At 50.3% G+C, this 19,017-nt stretch overlaps 1 protein-coding gene across 2 annotated transcripts in view; it reads right to left on the reverse strand.

Moving 5' to 3' along the window:
* The window catches only part of CHRNB3 (cholinergic receptor nicotinic beta 3 subunit), a 42,607-nt gene extending 23,866 nt beyond the window's left edge, over positions 1-18,741 (reverse strand). For both annotated transcript variants that reach the window (XM_073346322.1, XM_073346323.1), the window contains exons 1-3: positions 18,624-18,741; positions 11,059-11,210; positions 9,177-9,221 (exon numbers count right to left, since the gene is read on the reverse strand). In XM_073346322.1, the coding sequence (XP_073202423.1) occupies positions 9,177-9,221; positions 11,059-11,210; positions 18,624-18,681 (255 nt within the window). In that variant the 5' untranslated portion in view covers positions 18,682-18,741. The remainder of the gene's footprint in view (positions 1-9,176; positions 9,222-11,058; positions 11,211-18,623) is intronic.
* Between the last annotated feature and the right edge of the window lie 276 nt (positions 18,742-19,017).

The raw sequence follows: 19,017 nt of genomic DNA on the forward strand, positions 1-19,017 counted from the left end.
GCCTTCCCCTTCCCCTGCCCCAGGCCGCCTGAGTGCCTCCAGCCCTGGAGCCAGGGCTGCTGACAGCAATTCTGGACCCCAGGGCAGAACAGTCAATGGGCCCTGTAGAAGGGTGGTCACCCACTCCAGCCTTAAAGGGCTTAAAACAGCCCAGGAGAGGGCTGTGGCTGGGAGCAAGCGGTTCCCGGGCTGATTGGGGGAAGCAAACTCAGCTGTGGCCATGCCCCGATCAGGCCTCAGCTGGCACTTAGAAAAGGGCAGTGGGCCAGGAGTAGACTCTCTTTCTGCCTTTAGAGGGAGATGGGCCTGGCTGCTGGGGAGCATACCTGGGTACCTAAGGTGAAGCAGGGCTGGGGAAGGCCAGAGGAGCTGGGAAGCTCCAGACTGAAAAAGCCCCAGGCTGCAGGCCTGGCAGATGGCCTAAGACAGGGTACTGGGGTTGCAGGGGTAAGCTCACCTGTAAGCAGAGGCAGCAGGTCCAAACCTCTCCATGTCTGTGATGATTGGCTTATATGCTGCAGTCTGCCCCAGTGAATGGGGGCTAGATGGTGACTGGGCAGTAGCCATATACAGAGGTGAGGTGGGGGTTGGGGGTTCCCCTGGAGGGGGAGACCCAGAGACTGTGGGGCACTGCCAGGAGGCAGCACCCCAAAGAAAGGGGCCCTGGGGTATGGGGGGGCAGTGGCAAGCGGAGCAAGTGGCCTGCAGAGGGCGCTCCGGAGGCTGGAAGAGCTAATTCCCTGAGAGACCAGCAGGAGGTACCACAGGGGTGAGTCCTGCACCGTGACAGGCCCCCTAGAAAGAATGGGTGTGGCATCTCCTACAGTTGGGCCCAGGGGAACCTTTGCTTATTTCCAGTCTCCTACTGTCTGTGTTTCTGTGGATCATTTTCTCTAATACACATTTACCAACCACAGAGATCCTAACTTTCAGCTCTTCCCCATGGGTATCCATCCAGCTGCCTTTCCCATCCACCTGGGACTCGTGCAAGCCCTAGAGCTGCTTCAGAATTTTTGTTTCTCAGATACCACCCAGCCCCTTCCCCATTATATCACCAAAGGAGTTTCTTCTCATTGGCCTTTGGGAGGATCAGGCAGAATAAACTGCAGTTTCTGTAACTTCACTACCTGAAGGCGGCATCTGGAACTTGTAGTGCAATGTCTCAACGCTGAAGAATTCCCTCTCCCCTTCCTTCCCCAGGCCACGGGTAAGCTGATACCCTAGTAACCAGCCAAGATCCGCTTTTTTTTTTAAAAGGTATTTCCAGGCAACCTGTCAAAAAACTAGGCACGTATCCAAAGGTACTTGAGCATGCAAACACCATAGCTCAGTTCCCAGTGGGGATCCATTACAGCTGTTATTATTTATGCATTTGTATTACAGTAGCACCTATTGGTCCTAACGGAGATCAGGGCCCTATTGTGCTGTACATAGAGACAGTTCCCTGCTCTACAGAGACTACAGTCTTAAACTCAGCATTAACCAGTGACCTAAATAATGATTACATGGTTTACTGTGTGCTCATGGCTTTATAAACCCACAGCTGTGGATATATGAAAATTCTCATGATAATCCCCCAAGGCTTGTATGTCCCTCTTTCACATGTTACTCATGCACCAGTTGAAGCTCTTTTTGGAGCCTTACCTTCTTATCCATAGACTCCAAGGCCAGAAGGGACCATGGTGATCATCTAGTGAGTCTGACTCTGCATAACACAAAATAATTCCCACAGCAGATCTTTTAGATCTTGATTTTAAAATGGTCAGTGATGGAGCATAGAATCATAGAATATCAGGGTTGGAAGAGACCTGAGGGGTCATCTAGTCCAATCCCCTGCTCAAAACAGGACCAACACCAATTAACTCATCCCAGTCAGGGCTTTGTCAAGCAGGGCCTTAAAAACCTCTAAGGATGGAGATTCCCACCACCTCCCTAGGGAACCATTCCAGTGCTTCACCACCCTCCTAATGAAATAGTGTTTCCTAATATCCAACCTAGACCGCCCACACTGCAACTTGAGACCATTGCTTCTTGTTCTGTCATCTGCCACCACTGAGAACAGCCTAGCTCCATCCTCTTTGGAACCCCCCTTCAGGTAGTTGAAGGCTGCTATCAAATCCCCCCTCATTCTTCTCTTCAGCAGACTAAATAACCCCAGTTCCCTCAGCCTCTCCTCATAAGTCATGTGGCTCCAGCCTCTTAATCATTTTCATTGCCCTCCAATTTATCCACATCCCTTCTGTAGTGGGGGGACCAAAACTGGATGGAATACTCCAGGTGTGGCCTCAACAGTGCTGAATAGAGGGAAATAATCACTTCCCTCGATCTGCTGGCAATGCTCCTACTAATACAGTCCAATATGCCATTGACCTTCTTGGCAACAAGGGCACACTGCTGACTCAGATCCAGCTTCTCATCCACTGTAATCCCCAGGTCCTTTTCTGCAGAACTGCTGCTTAGCCAGTCGGTCCCCAGCCTGTAGAGGTGCATGGGATTCTTCCTTCCTAAGTGCAGAACTCTGCACTTGTCCTTGTTGAACCCCATCAGATTTCTTTTTGCCCAATCCTCTAATTTGTCTAGTTCACTCTGGACCCTATCCCTACCCTCCATCGTATCTACCTCTCCTCCCAGTTTAGTATCCTCTGCAAATTTGCTGAGGGTGCAATTAATCCCATCATGATTAATGAAGATGTTGAACAAAACTGGTCCCAGGACTGACCCCTGGGACACTCCGCTTGATACTGGCTGCCAACTAGACATTGAGCTGTTGATCACTACCTGTTGAGCCCGACAATCTGGCCAGCTTTCTATCCACCTTATAGTCCAGTCATCCAATCCATACATTTTTAACTTGCTGTCAAGAATACTGTGGGAGACTGTATCAAAAGCTTTGCTAAAGTCATGATATATCACATCCACTGCTTTCCCTATATCCACAGAGCCAGTTATCTCATCATAGAAGGCAATCAGGTTGGTCAGGCATGACTTGCCCTTGGTGAATCCATGTTGACTGTTCCTGATCACCTTCCTCACCTTCAAGTGCTTCAAAATGGATTCCTTGAGGACCTGCTCCATGATTTTGCCGGGGACTGAAGTGAGGCTGAACGGTCTGTAGGTCCCCAGGTTCTCTTTCTTCCCTTTTTTAAAATATTTGCCTTTTTCCAATCGCCACGAATTTTCAAAGATAATGGCCAATGGCTCTGCAATCACATCAGCCAACTCCCTCAGCACCCTCGGATGCATTAGATCAGATCCATGGACTTGTGCATGTCCAGCGTTTCTAAATAGTCCTGAACCTGTTCTTTCACCACTGAGGGCTGCTCACCTACTCCCCATGCTGTGTTGCCCAGTGCAGCAGTCTGGGAGCTGACCTTGTCTGTGACGACCAAGGCAAAAAAAGCATTGAGTACTTCAGCTTTTTCTACATCATCTGTCACTAGGTTGCTTCCCCCATTAAGTAAGGGGCCCACACTTTCTCTGATCACCTTCTTGTTGCTAACATACCTGTAGAAACCCTTCTTGTTACCCTTCACATCCCTTGCTAGCTGCAACTCCAGTTCTGTTTTGGCCTTCCTGATTAAACCCCTGCACACTCGAGCAATATTTTTATACTCCTCCCTAGTCATCTGTCCAAATTTCCACTTCTTGTAAGCTTCCTTGCTGAGTTTAAGCTCACCGAAGATTTCTCTGTTAAGCCAAGTTGGTTGCCTGCCATATTTGCTATTCTTTCTGCACTTCGGGATGGTTTGTTCCTACACCCTCAATAAGGCTTCTTTAAAATACAGCCAGCTCTCCTGGACTCCTTGCCCCCTCCTACTAGCCTCCCAGGGGATACTGCCCATCAGTTCTTTAAGGGAGTCTAAGTCTGCTTTTCTGAAGTCCGGGATCCATATTTTGCTACTCTCCTTTCTTCCTTTTTTCAGGATCCTGAACTCAACCATCTCATGGTCACTGCTGCCTAGGTTGCCACCCACTTCTACTTCCCCTACCAATTCTTCACTGTTTGTAAGCAGCAGGTCAAGGATTATTATTAGTGAACATAAATAAATCCTCTGGTGAGACTCCATCACTATTCCCTGTACAACAGTCCCAACAGCAACACATCCACACCCCACAACTACTAGCCTACAATCATCCCATCACCCCCAAACCATCTCCAAATACCAGTGATAATCCCCTAATGAGATCAGTCACATAACCCCAAAGAACAGCCACCAGCCCCAAATCAAATGTAAGCAGAGTCAGAATGAGCTCTACCCTGACATCTGGTGGTGAGCTGTGGAAAAGGACTTCAGGGGCTGATCTCGTTTGCATGGGCACTCATGTTCGCATGGGCACACCCACGCTGCCTAGGATGATGGACTGCTTGCCCAAATGGTCACTTTGGCTGCTGTAGGATCCCCAGTCTCTCTATTATTGGGGCAGGAGTAATAAAGGGTTGTTATCCTGGTTATCTGAATCAAGGACAGTAGAACTGTACTTGGTATTTTATGACAGAGGGACTTGCCCTCAACTAAGTAACACTCGCTAGGCAAGGGACATGGGTCCCAGTGACTTGAGAGAGGCTGGGGACAGGTACGCGAGTCCCCTTCTGAGGGTCCTAAACACCACTTTGACCCCCTCCATGGTGTAACGACAGAGCTAAGTTTGGCTGCATTAGGAGTCTTGTGACATGCTGCAGAGCTGAAATCGCTGGTGCCCAGGTCTAAGCATCAGACTGACCTTGGACTAGTGGCGCACCAGCACTGAGGCTCCCCTGCTACCAGCTAAAAATCACTGAGAGCTGAAATCACGAAAGAGCTGAAGTTGTTGAGAGCTGTGGGGGGGGGGGGGCTGAAGACAAGTTGGTGAGCGGACAGCAGGATGGCTAGCATGGAGAGCGGAGCAGATAGCCGGGCGGCTGGTGGTGAAGACTGCAGCAGAACCCCATGGAGAGGGGTGGCACTAGGCCGTAGACCCGAGCAGCAGAGCATGTAAGATGCCCCCCATACCTCCCTCCACTTCCACCAAGGCTGGGAGGTAAATTCTGCAGATGAACTTCTGACCCTGGGGGGCTGCACTGACCAAGGACAGAAACTGGGGGGAGGCGGGGTGACTATTGGGTTGCTGGACTCAAGACCCTGAGTGGAAAAGGACACTGCCAGACTTACTTGGGTGTGGGTCTTTTGCTCATGGTTGGTGTTATGAATCCTGTTTGTGGTGTTTCCCCAACATAATGCTGCATAGTTTCCCTCCTTTATTAAAAGGCTTTTGCTACACTTGGACTCTGTGCTTGCGAGAGGGGAAGTATCGCCTCTTAGAGGCGCCCAGGGGGGTGGTATGTAATTGTCCGAGGTCACTGGGTGGGGGCTCGAGCCGGTTTGCGTCGTTATTGAAACGGAACCCCTAGATACTGAACCCGGTCCTTGTCGCTGCCAACTCTGACGGGCAGGAGGGTTACACAAAATAGCCTAAAATATGCCCCCACCAGGCCAGTGCTGTCACCAAAACACCCTCCCTTCCCCCAGACCTACCCTGCCCTTCTCCTCCCTGGCAGACCCCAACAAAGCCTGGCCGGCACCCAGCGGGGACTGCCAGTGCCTTTGCGGCAGATGTTGGACCAGCAGTGGCTGGATCCTGAGTCCAATCTCGAGTCTTCCCCTCAGCGGTCTTCCCAGCTCTGCGCCCCCACCCCTCCGCTTGGCTCCTTCCCCCCAAGCTGTCCTTGACTACCTCTGCCTGCCCTCCATTTTCCCTTCCCAGCCCGGCTTCCCGCAGTCATCCCCAACCCAGTCCCCCGTCCCACATGGATGCAAAAAGTTTTGCTCCTGGATACAAAGCTGCAGCGATTGTTGCCGCAGCCGGACTGTCGTCTTCTCCCCCCAGGTTCTGCCCCACCCCTCCTCCTGGCGCAGCTGGGAGGCTGCTGCCCCAACTCACCCTCCAGCCACCCAGGGCCCCCTCCTGCTTCCCTGGAGGTGGAGCCTCCCCAAACACAGAGCTGTTTGGGGAGGCTCAGCCTCCCCTGGCCTTTAATACCTGCTGCCCATGTGAACAGTTGTGCATCATGGTACAAGTGCTAATACATACAGCCTGGGGACTTGCACGGTGAACAGCTCACATGAACACCAGGGATTTTTCAGTGGTATAGACTCTCCTGGCACCTGCTGCAAACACCTAGGATAAATGTGATGTGGGAGGCACATTGCTCTTTGCCACTGTCATTTTAAAGCCCCTCTGTGACCCCAGATCCATTCTCTTCCCTTTGATCTGTCAGAGGGCTGTGTCTGACCCTTACTTCTAGGGGTTGTATTTTGCTTGTTACATCACGTGTATGATTCTCTAGAGGCAGCACCCGACACTCAGAAAGTTAGCCCAAGCACATACTAGCTATAAATGCTATTGTTATTGCCCACTGGACCCAGGCCTGATACAAATGAAGGTTACAGACAAGATGATCTGTTGGCCTTTTCCAGCTCTAATTTCTATAATTTTACCAAAAAGTGCCTGACTTTCACACTCCTTCCTGAATCCTGGTTCTTCTCACTGATACCTTTCTGGCAGTCAACTAAAAGTCACAGAATGTCCTTGCAGCGTTTAACCAGACAGACCACGTCAGAATCCATATCTTCTTATGTCACAATTTTCAACAAGAAGTCTAAGCAACTCCCCTGATACACCCAAGAACTAGCTCAGCAAAGGAGAGTCAAAACTGACCAGAAATGGTACCTTTATAATAACCCTTTGCCCCGACGTCTAATGTGTTGGCCAGAACTACCTATCCACATGTTTGCAGTCCCTGTAACCTCAGCAGTATAGTATCTGATTGATTTTTTTTTTCACTTTCCACCATCCCAATTGATCATTTAATTTACCTTAATGTTATCAACATTTGCCCTGTTAAAATTTGTGATCTCATTTTGCCCTTTTTAAAACTAATAGCAACAGCCATGGATCGTATGACATGTGGATCCCAATCTTTCAAACCTTAATGGGATATCCAAATCCCAACATTGGATGCTCACATCATCTGAATGTCCAGTTTGTGCACCTATGTGCCAACCTGAGCATCCAACTGTTGGAATGAGATGCCCAAAGTATCCATGTGTGAAAACTCGACTAGATTTCCCACTTATTTTCTGTTCACTTAGGAACATAGGACATAGGCCAGGAAGGGACTTCCTAGGTCATTAAGTCCAGACCAATGCTACTGCAGGCAACCCTATCATATAATCCTGTTCATAAATTTATCAAGCTCTGTCTTAAAACTAATTAGGTTGTTTGCCCCCATTCATCCTATTTGAAGGCTGTTACTTGATCTTTATTGTTTTCAATCTCAACATTAGCACTTAGAAATTCTTCAGCAATCAAATAGTCCTCAACCAGCAAATCAAAGAACTGAAAGTTATAGAGTTTCTATCTGAAACTCTATGCCAGTTGCTTAAATTACACTAATCACACAGCTGCTTTAACTCTCACTGGAGCCAGGTGCTACTTACGTTTACAGGATGCAGTAATGGATTGGATACTAGTTATAATTGTCATGATGTCTATGAACCAATAAAATTGACTAAACAAAACACTAAGTTCTTTGGGAGTTAAGGAGTAGGTGGGTAAATAATGGTTAAACGTATATCTCTGTCAAGGTTCCTCCCCCACTCTGAACTCTAGGGTACAGATGTGGGGACCTGCATGAAAAACCTCCTAAGCTTATCTTTACCAGCTTAGGTCAAAAATTCCCCAAGGTACAAAATATTCCACCCATTGTCCTTGGATTGGCCGCTACCACCACCAAACTAATACTGGTTACTGGGGAAGAGCTGTTTGGACGCGTCTTTCCCCCCAAAATACTTCCCAAAACCTTGCACCCCACTTCCTGGACAAGGTTTGGTAAAAAGCCTCACCAATTTGCCTAGGTGACTACAGACCCAGACCCTTGGATCTTAAGAAAAATGAACAATCCTCCCAACACTTGCACCCTCCCTTTCCTGGGAAATGTTGGATAAAAAGCCTCACCAATTTGCATAGGTGACCACAGACCCAAACCCTTGGATCTGAGAACAATGAAAAAGCATTCAGTTTTCTTACAAGAAGACTTTTAATAAAAATAGAAGTAAATAGAAATAAAGAAATTCCCCCTGTAAAATCAGGATGGTAGATATCTTACAAGGTAATTAGATTCAAAAACATAGAGAACCCCTCTAGGCAAAACCTTAAGTTACAAAAAGATACACAGACAGAAATAGTTATTCTATTCAGCACAATTCTTTTCTCAGCCATTTAAAGAAATCATAATCTAACACATACCTAGCTAGATTACTTACTAAAAGTTCTAAGACTCCATTCCTGTTCTGTCCCCGGCAAAAGCAGCATACAGACAGACGCAGACCCTTTGTTTTTCTCCCTCCTCCCAGCTTTTGAACGTATCTTGTCTCCTCATTGGTCATTTTGGTCAGGTGCCAGCGAGGTTACCTTTAGCTTCTTAACCCTTTACAGGTGAGAGGAGCTTTCCCCTGGCCAGGAGGGATTTCAAAGGGGTTTACCCTTCCCTTTATATTTATGACAAGCTCTTTGGTTCAGTTTGTATATGATATGTCATTCCAGTGAACAATGTCCCCCCAGGACAAGCACATTATAAAAGGATGATGAATTTAAATCCCAGGCATTGTAATTACTTTGGAAATCTGTCGACTGTTTGTTTTTTGCACCTCTGTTTGATCTTGCTGAGAAAGGGACCCCATGACTAGAGGATAGTGCCAACCACTCTAATGCCTTCTAAGAGTGAGACATAATAGTCCCTCAGGGCTGCTACACTGCGCACTGAGGCCTGGCTCAGTTCTCTGCAGCGGAGTAGGAGGTTGTTCTAACAGACAGCTGGCATAAGTGCAGGACGGAAAAGGAAGATCACATGATTGTGTTTGCCAGCTTGTAGTCAAATGCTGGAAAACAGGCAGCCATGTGGTCCAGAATCTCCATTCCTCAGAAGCCTCTTTGGGGTGATTTGAGTATCAGAGCAGGGAAACAAAAACTTCATGAAGAGCCACGCTGGCCTTATTCAGTCCTGGAGGGTAAGAACCCCATTACTGTCCTGATCAAATGGTGACTCCAACTACAGAGAGAGGGGAGCGAGGTCTGCTTGCCTGGTATTCCCCCCTGCCACCAAACAACTCAACATGTAATGTAATGGTCTGTTTTACCTGTTTCAGCCACACATTTGTTGTCATCAGCTGATTCTTTTCATCCTAGGGAGACAAGAAAATTGAAATTAAAAATATCCAAATAAATGGTTCCCATACTGATGTCTGACTGAATGGATTTCAGTTCCTTTAGAAATCTGAGGACCTATAGCATTAGGGTCCGATTTTCCAAAGAGCTCAGCACCCAGGTCACGTCAGAAGCCCCTGGATTCTGAGCACTTTTAAAAACGTCAGTTGGGGTTTTCAAAACGCTCCCAGGAATCAGATGCCCAACTCATTGAATTTCAATGGGATTGCAGCCCGAGCACTTAGCGCCCAGTCCTGCCGCCTGTTAGCCCACACAACTCCCACTGAAGTCAATGAAAGCACTGCCTGGAGGCTCCTAGTAACACATGAATGCAACTCTGGGAAAGAATTTTCTTCTACAGAAATTGAAGCAAAATGTGCATGAACACCAGCTTTAGAAAGCAAAGGGTTCTGTGGACTGTGCTGCTTACTTTGAAATAGCAGGAGAGGAAAAAATTAGCCACAGTCTGAACTACCTTTATTTTAGATTCTAGTACAAGCAAGTGGGCCTAGGCCAGTGGAGTTAAGTACTAGTGCAGCGCTCTGTGCTGAGAGGGAATAAATCAGAGAACTCCCTTGCACAACTGCACCTAACTATAGGACCATGGGGATGTAGGCGGAGAATGAGGGTGTCTAAGAAGATGTGGGCATAAATGTGATCCAGTGGGCTCATTTCTTGGACTTTCCAGCAGCTACTATGAAGAAGTAATTCTGGAACCATGCTCCCATGCATGTTGAGGTTCTCCAGCATGCTGCAAACTCACTCGTGCATTACAGTGTTTTATGGATGGGCAGAAAAATAATTTTTAGGGTGAAAAAATAGTTTCTGCTTCACGTCTGGCTTCTTATTTTGGTTGCCAGCTGTGTCCAGACATGAGTTGTGCCCAACATTTATATTACAAACATTTGAGGGTTGCTGGTGGTGATATTTCATTAAACTGGTTGAAAAAGAGGAGGGATTTTTTTAATTCACTTTCCCCTTTTTTTAAAGTTTCAAAATGTTGAAATTTTGAAAATTGAAAAACATCAGCCAGCAGGAGAGTTGGAAAATGGGCAGGAGGAAATTGGGAAAAGTTTGATGAAATTTTTCCTAATTTCTTTTTAATTTCAAAATTTAGACGTTAGAAATTTCATTTAAATTCAAAAAATGTCAACCAACGTTAAGATTCACTTCATAACATGAAGAGCAACCTCATTTGTAAGCTCTATTCCATTCTCCTCCCCTAGGATGTCTTTCTATTAGATGGTAAACTCATCAGAGCAGGGATTATCTATTACTCTCTGCTTGTGAAGTGCCTAGCACACTTTATTACTATTTATTATTTGTACAACCCATAGTATCTAAGAGCCCCAATCACGGACTACAGCCTCATTACACTAAGTGATATACAAGCACAGAATAAAAAAATGTTCCCTTGCCCCAAGGAGTTTACAATCTGTGCACAACACAAGAGATAGATACAGACAGACCAAAGGGGGAATACAAAGAAACAGTGAGACAATATTGGAGGAGGGTCTTTCATGCTTGTTACAGAGTAGCAAGATGCAACATCATCCTAGGAGCAGAAATTGGGTAGACCGGGATCGGAGAGGGTAAGTTGTCATATCTCTATCCAACAATTGACATGCAACTATCTGACAACTCCATTATGCATCCCGTATCATAAGATGAAAGGTTAATGAACTAAGCTCTTCCAGATCCTAGTCGCCTAAAATTTGCCATGAAAAATGATACAAACATTAAAAAATTGTTTACCACAACATGAGTTTGCAGGTGTAGGTTTTCTCTTTGTTAAAGGTCTTACAGCTTACTTACCACATCCACAAGCTGAGATATCTTTAAGCCAAAAAGGACTTTTATTGTATCGTTGGAGTATTCAACAGGTCGGACCCATTTCTGGTACCCATGAAATAAGTGTCTCAGGAGGGCATCTTCGTTTTCAGCAATCAAACTGAGCCCAGCAACAGCTAAAAGGAGACAAAGAGAATGTGGGTGTATGTGAAAGTGCAACGCAAGGTGTCCTGTGAGTTGAAAAGAGTAAGAGAAAAGATAACCATCATCAATGAAAACAGGAAAATCTGCCTCAGGCAAAACCTTGCCAGATAGGGATTAAATTTACAGTCTCTCAATTGAGCCACAGAAGGAGAGAAGTACAATTAGTAAGCTCAAATGGGGATTTTGTTATATTTAGTCTGTCATTGGGTTATCCTGATTTGATTAGGTGTTTATTGTTTATTAGTATATTTTTAAAAGATCATCAAGGGTGCCAGAACACCAGATGGGCCTCGCATTTTAAAGCAGTGAAAATCCAAATCAATACGTTGCCTCGGGAAGAAATCACACTTTTTTGTAATACATGAGTTGGGGGCTCCCTGGTCACCTTGTACTCCAGGTAGACTGATCTACGTCATAGAGGCGTTTGATCAGCTGTAAGTAGGACATGCTCTTTACAGAGTCTCAGTCTCATTTTGCTCACATGGACCTTTTGAAACTGAGTGCATACATGGAGTGATGTATGGCATGCAATGTTCCCTCTAATTTTTGACAGGCCGTGTGTGCAACAAATTTCTTCTGTGCATATTGTTGTGCTTCTGTGCAAATTTTTGTGTGCGTGGTGTTTCACCATGTGCGCAGGGTTTAGGATCTGTGTGCATGCGCACAGGCCCACAGCTTAGAGGGAACGGTGATTGCATGGTTGTGTTTTGTGATGAATCTGCTATGCAGGAAGCTACCATTTCCATCACCTCCTCCCCACTGTGTTCTGATCCCCAGTGTGGACATACTTCTCCTGACCAGGGGGCAGAAACTCTATGAAGGACCCTGACCCAGGAAGTAACCATGCTCTGGGGGAAGGTTAGATCCATCCATTCTACACGGCGCTTGGAAGTTTGGGCTCTCCACTACTTTGCATCCCTCTCCCAGCTGTGTCTCCAGCCCTTTGAGCTGCCATCTGCCTTCCAGCCCCAGGCCACCCCATTTCTCCAGGAGAAGTTGGTAGTCACACAGACAGCACTTGAAGGAGAGACTGGTGTTTCCTTTTCCTCTTGAAGACGCATGTGGTAAAATCCCACCCTGAACTCATGCTGCACCAGCCCTCTGGCTGGTGTTGCTGGATCTCCCTGCTCATGCCTGTCCAGGTCTGTGGGCTGCAGAGAGGAGCAGGGCTTTGCTTTGCCTGCTCCCTTCCTGCTTTGGGGGCCCACAAGCATTGGGAAGGAGCAGTCACTGGGCAACCCTGAGTATAGGTGTAATGCAGCACTCGGAACTGAACCTGGGCAGGGGTGGCAGGTTTGTAGAAATTTTGGTGGTGCCCAGAACCCGCCCCTGCCCAAACTCTGCCCCCCCAACTCCTCTCCCCACCTGCCCAAGGCTCTGGGAGGGAGTTTGGGTGGGGGATGAGGTCTGGGGTGCAGGCCCTAAGCTGGGGCAGGGGATTGGGGTTTGGGGATGGGAGGGGGTACGAAGGGAGTGGGTGCAGGGTGAGGACTGTGGGGTATGGCTGCAGATGAGAGGTTTGGGGGATAGGAGGGGCTCAGGGCAAGAGTAGGGGTGTAGGGGCTGAGGGCTCTGTCTGAGGCTGGGAATGAGGGGTTTGGGGTGTGGGAGGGGCTCAGGGTGAGAGTAGGAGTGTGGCGGGGTGAGGGCTCTGTCTGGGGCTGGGGGGTTTCGGGGGTTAGAGAGGCTCAGGGCTGGGGTAGAGGGTTGGAGGGCAGGGGGATGAGGGCTCTGTCTGGGGCTGGAGATGAGGGGTTTGTGGTGTTGGAGGGGGCTCAGGGTTGGAGTGTGGGGGGATGAGGGCTCTGGCTGGGGCTGGAGATGAGGGGTTTGTGGTGTGGGAGGGGCTCAGAGTGAGAGTAGGAGTGTGGGGGGATGAGGGGTCTGTCTGGGGCTGGGGGGTTTCAGGGGTTAGAGAGGCTCAGGGCTGGGGCAGAGGGTTGGGGTGTGGGGGGATGAGGGCTCTGGCTGGGACTGGGGATAAGGTGTTTGGGGTGTTGGAGGGGGCTCAGGGCTGGGGCAGAGGGTTGGGTGTGGGGGGATGAGGGCTCTGGTTGGGACTGGGGATAAGGTGTTTGGGGTGTTGGAGGGGCTCGGGCAGAGGGTTGGGTGTGGGGGGATGAGGGCTCTGGCTGGGACTGGGGATAAGGTGTTTGGGGTGTTGGAGGGGCTCGGGCAGAGGGTTGGGTGTGGGGGGATGAGGGCTCTGGTTGGGACTGGGGATAAGGTGTTTGGGGTGTTGGAGGGGCTCGGGCAGAGGGTTGGGTGTGGGAGGATGAGGGCTCTGGCTGGGACTGGGGATAAGGTGTTTGGGGTGTTGGAGGGGCTTGGGCAGAGGGTTGGGCGTGGGGGGATGAGGGCTCTGGCTGGGACTGGGGATAAGGTGTTTGGGGTGTTGGAGGGGGCTCAGGGCTGGGGCAGAGGGTTGGGCGTGGGGGGATGAGGGCTCTGGCTGGGACTGGGGATAAGGTGTTTGGGGTGTTGGAGGGGGCTCAGGGCTGGGGCAGAGGGTTGGGCGTGGGGGGATGAGGGCTCTGGCTGGGACTGGGGATAAGGTGTTTGGGGTGTTGGAGGGGGCTCAGGGCTGGGGCAGAGGGTTGGGCGTGGGGGGATGAGGGCTCTGGCTGGGACTGGGGATAAGGTGTTTGGGGTGTTGGAGGGGCTTGGGCAGAGGGTTGGGCGTGGGGGGATGAGGGCTCTGGCTGGGACTGGGGATAAGGTGTTTGGGGTGTTGGAGGGGCTCGGGCAGAGGGTTGGGTGTGGGAGGATGAGGGCTCTGGCTGGGACTGGGGATAAGGTGTTTGGGGTGTTGGAGGGGGCTCAGGGCTGGGGCAGAGGGTTGGGCGTGGGGGGATGAGGGCTCTGGCTGGGACTGGGGATAAGGTGTTTGGGGTGTTGGAGGGGGCTCAGGGCTGGGGCAGAGGGTTGGGCGTGGGGGGATGAGGGCTCTGGCTGGGACTGGGGATAAGGTGTTTGGGGTGTTGGAGGGGCTTGGGCAGAGGGTTGGGCGTGGGGGGATGAGGGCTCTGGCTGGGACTGGGGATAAGGTGTTTGGGGTGTTGGAGGGGGCTCAGGGCTGGGGCAGAGGGTTGGGCGTGGGGGGATGAGGGCTCTGGCTGGGACTGGGGATAAGGTGTTTGGGGTGTTGGAGGGGGCTCAGGGCTGGGGCAGAGGGTTGGGCGTGGGGGGATGAGGGCTCTGGCTGGGACTGGGGATAAGGTGTTTGGGGTGTTGGAGGGGCTTGGGCAGAGGGTTGGGCGTGGGGGGATGAGGGCTCTGGCTGGGACTGGGGATAAGGTGTTTGGGGTGTTGGAGGGGGCTCAGGGCTGGGGCAGAGGGTTGGGCGTGGGGGGATGAGGGCTCTGGCTGGGACTGGGGATAAGGTGTTTGGGGTGTTGGAGGGGGCTCAGGGCTGGGGCAGAGGGTTGGGTGTGGGGGGATGAGGGCTCTGGTTGGGACTGGGGATAAGGTGTTTGGGGTGTTGGAGGGGCTCGGGCAGAGGGTTGGGCGTGGGGGGATGAGGGCTCTGGCTGGGACTGGGGATAAGGTGTTTGGGGTGTTGGAGGGGGCTCAGGGCTGGGGCAGAGGGTGCGGTGGGGAGTGAAAGCTCTGGCTGGGGGTGTGGGCTCTGGGGTGGGGCAGGGCTGGGGATGAGTTTGGGGGGCAGACAGGCTGCTCCGGGACAGGGGCCAGAGAGGAGGACTCCCCCCCAGCCCTTTCCCTGCCAGCAGCAGCGAGCTCTGGGGGAGGAGCCCCCCTTTCCTGCCCCCCCAGCAGCACACTCACCCCCCCCCCCACTGTCACTGCATGTGCTCCTAGGGCCCCTCTCGGGCCCAGGAATCTCCCTCGCCTCCCCCGGGGTGGGTGCCGGGGGGTGCTGCGTGCGCCTCCTCCCCTGCTGTTGCCCCTGACTGGGGGCGAGGGATGGGGCTGCCCCTTGGCCAGCATGGGGCAGGAGCGGCGACTGCAGGCGGGGGGTCCCGCCGGAAAAGGGAAGGTGTGAGGGGGAAGGGCAGGCTCAGTCAGTCTGCCCTGGCAGGGGGGCTGGGGGCAGAGGACCCTGCAGTTGCTGCAGGGAGGCAGCATGGAGCGGCTGGGCTGGGCAGGGCCCGGGGAGGCGCGCGGGGGGGCGGCAGGTGGGCTCGGGGGGACGCCGGGCCCCTGGGCTCTGGATATTGCCGGTGCGAAGGCACCAGGTGGAGGCAGAACTCGCCGCCCCTGCCTGGAGCCGGTAGATCTACTGCCTGAGCTGAAAGCTGGAGCTCTGCTCGCCCGGCGTGCAGGCCCCTGCAGAGCGCCCCACTGGCTGGGCGGCCGGCCGGGGGCTGACCTGCTGAAGCGCCTGGCCTCCTGTAAGGCGCACAAGACTGGGAGGAGGCGCCACCCTGAGAATTCATGCTGCAGCCGGGCCCATCTGGGCTGTGATTGTCAGGAAATACTCCCTAGACATCAGAGACATTTCAGCAGGGCAATGTCCGTACCCCCGCGGCTGATACAGAAAAGGGAGTCCTTTCGGGGCGGCTAGCCAGTGGTCAGTGGATTAAAGGTGCTGATTCCACTGAAGCAGACGGTGTGGCAGTCTCCCGGGTTTGACCTGCCAGCGTTCCTTAGGTAGCATCTAAACAAAGGGAGAGGGAGCGGATTCCCTTCCACCCCAGAGCCTGGCAGTGCATTCAGAGTGCAATCTGGAGGCGGAAGATAGTAACGCCCTGCAGCAAACACATGAATAGACTGGAATCTCTGCTTATACATGTGTGTGAGGCCAATGGACAGGGTGTGCTGGGAATAAGGCTAGGGTGAGGGCAAGTAAGGCCTAGGAACCAGCTGCAGCAGAAACATGCTCCCAGATCTGAGCTTTCACATAAACAAATCCATTTTCTAACCCCTGTGGTTACTCCCAGCCTGGAACTGGACATATACCCCTGTAACACTCATCCTACATCTACAGCTTCAGAGCCTGTGAGGATGGGAAATGCCCCATTCATCTCAGGTAGGTTCTTGACTCTGGAGCCTAACAATAACACTGCAACATGGTAACGCTGTTGACTGTTTCACTGCTGATTCTGAGCAGAAACTTCCCAGCTCCTGTGCCTGTCCTTCATTATTGGATATGGATATGGAGCTGGAGCGGAGAAGCTGGTTCAGGAGACAGAGCACAGTTGACGGGGGGGGTGATGGGGATGACGATACATGAACAAGGTGGCTTTTGGCCACTTTTCCACCTTCTCTGCACTGAGACGAAGGAGCCAGTTTGGTGCACACACACACACAGGTACAATTTAGAGCAGCCTCGGCTGCTCTAAGTTTTGCCAGTTTGTAACAGCCCCTATGGGCTGTTACACCAGCTAGGAAGTTCTGGAACACACCAGTCTCTCTCTCCCCATACAGCTCTCTCCGTCCAGATCACTGCACTCCCTGCTGCCCCGGCATGACTCCCCTCCCTGTTGAGGGGGAGAAAGTGGTATTTAGCTGGTGTAGCTGTCTCTATGCTACCAGGGCATTTCACCATGCTCATCCCCAGCTGGCTGGCCCCACCACCATACGCTGGAGTAAGGACTAGACTCTACCTCTACAATGTCAAGCCCTCTCCTCCAAATGCCTGCTCACTCCCTTTCCCATGCCCGCTGCCAAAAGCCTCATTGAATCCGAGTGCCCCAAACCCAAACTGCCTCCCACTGTTCCCAGGGACCAGAGTCTCTAGCTGCCAAGCCCTCCAGCTTTCCCCTGACAAATGCTGCAGTGGTGCATTGCCAGCAAAATCTCCCAGCAGAGGGACAACCTGGGGGAGGCCGTAAACCAGAAAACATCCCAAACCTGGGAAGTGTGTTAGATTTAACTGGAAAATAATGAACAACATCCCTTATCCCTTTCCTGATTTAATGTAATACAACCCGCCCCTGAAGCTGGCTCAGAAATGTCCCTGTGCCACAGAATCAGTAGAGAAGAGGAAGCAGTTTTCATAGAACCTATGTCACAGAGTACATGGGCCCTGACTCCGATCTGGGAGGCATAATGGAAACTGGGTGGGATGATTCTTACAGCTGGATTATGTTGAGCCTTGAAGAGCATGATCAATAGAGGAGATGCAGAAAGGAAAGAAGTGGGGTCCCCAGAAACAGAGCCACGAAAGATCGATCGGGCCAAATTCAGCTGTGGTGTAAATGGTGACATCAGTTATCCACTGGGAATAAATTGGTCCCCAAATGCAGGAGAGGGGGGCAAGGAAGAGGCAATGCTATGGCCCTGCCCCCTCCATAGGCATGGGGTGAGCAGTCTGCATCCCATAAAATCACAGGCATGCTCCTCCTGGTGCAAGGGCTACTCTCTACAAAATGTCTCCAGGTATTGCGGGGCCCCCTCCTCCAGGCTGTGCCTAACAGGCATCCCTAAAACCCTAAAGAAGGAAAAAGGCTGTTTAGGGAACTAAGAGAAATGGGGTAAAACTGAGTACAGAAAACATGTAGGCTGAATAGCTGGGAAAAAGTCCTTCCGGTGAGGTCTGTTCTGCCATGATCTCATCTCCCCAAAGAAATGTGAGAAGACTTTAGGCTAGAATCTTTTACAACAAGACTAGATGAAGCAGTGGGGAATACACTGAAAGAAGCGACGTTGCCCTTGAAGAAAGATGAACAAGATTATCAGAAGCTGTAGGTCAGACCCATCTCCAATGTCATTGATTCGTGTGTGTGTAAGTTTCAGTGCTCATCACCACATTTATTGTGTGTACGATGAATTCATCACGCTTGCCATACCACTTAATATCTCCCCTCGTTAACTTTTCCTCATTTATAGTGGTTTGTGGTTTCTGATCCTACTGGCAAAAGAGTTGATAAATGAATAGAAAAAGCTCTGGCATTGATGGTGGAGGGAGCTTTCTACACATAATGTGCACTGGAAGAAATACACAGACGGTACCTTTTGCCTTTTGTCTTTTCACTTGAGCGGCTAGGTGTTCCTCTCAATGCTGGGGATTGTCTCTTCTTTAGCATCATTCTCTCTCTCTCTCTCTCTCTCTCTCTCCCTCACACACTCATAAAAACACTACTTTTCTTCTCAAATGTCAAATATTTTGTGGGATTGGGCACTAAACCCAAGATGCACCTTTCTGAGTAGAAAGTGGCTCTGCTATTTTAGTTACTCTTCATTTCTCCTCTGCTCCAGTAATATCTACCAGTAACTTCATTGCCTCATGTCTAAAAGGCTTTTAAATGTAGGAACAAGTATAACCATGTTTTACAAGTCAAAGTTGTTTTAAAAGAAAGTAGAATAAATATTAGAAGAATGAATGCTAATGCCTAACTTCAACAAGCAGACACCGACCTGTGTTACAGACAGAGATCTGCATTTCTGACGTTGACCATGGGAAAGGAAGAAATCGCACTTACCTGAGTTGCTAACGCAAAGAATGAGGGGCACCATAGTCAGATCTAGGAGCAGCAGCATGGCAGCTTTTGTTTTCACAAGCGAACACAGTCCAGCCTAGAAATGGGTTAACATGAACTAACTAGAAAGCATGAAGGATAAGAGTGTCTGCAAAGAAGGATAGTGCATTCCAAGCCTAATCTTGCATCACTAGGAAGCTTTTTAAAGTACGCTTCATTGATTTTCAGTCAGCTGTCACAGCCTGTAAGTCTGAAAAATATCTCTGGGTCCTAAACTCCAACACATTTACTCTTTATATTCGCAAAAAGAAAAGGAGTACTTGTGGCACCTTAGAGACTAACCAATTTATTTGAGCATGAGCTTTTGTGAGCTACAGCTCACTTCATCGGATGCATA

The sequence above is a fragment of the Lepidochelys kempii genome, chromosome 5, assembly GCF_965140265.1.
Source record: "Lepidochelys kempii isolate rLepKem1 chromosome 5, rLepKem1.hap2, whole genome shotgun sequence".
In the NCBI taxonomy this organism is placed as follows: domain Eukaryota; kingdom Metazoa; phylum Chordata; order Testudines; family Cheloniidae; genus Lepidochelys; species Lepidochelys kempii.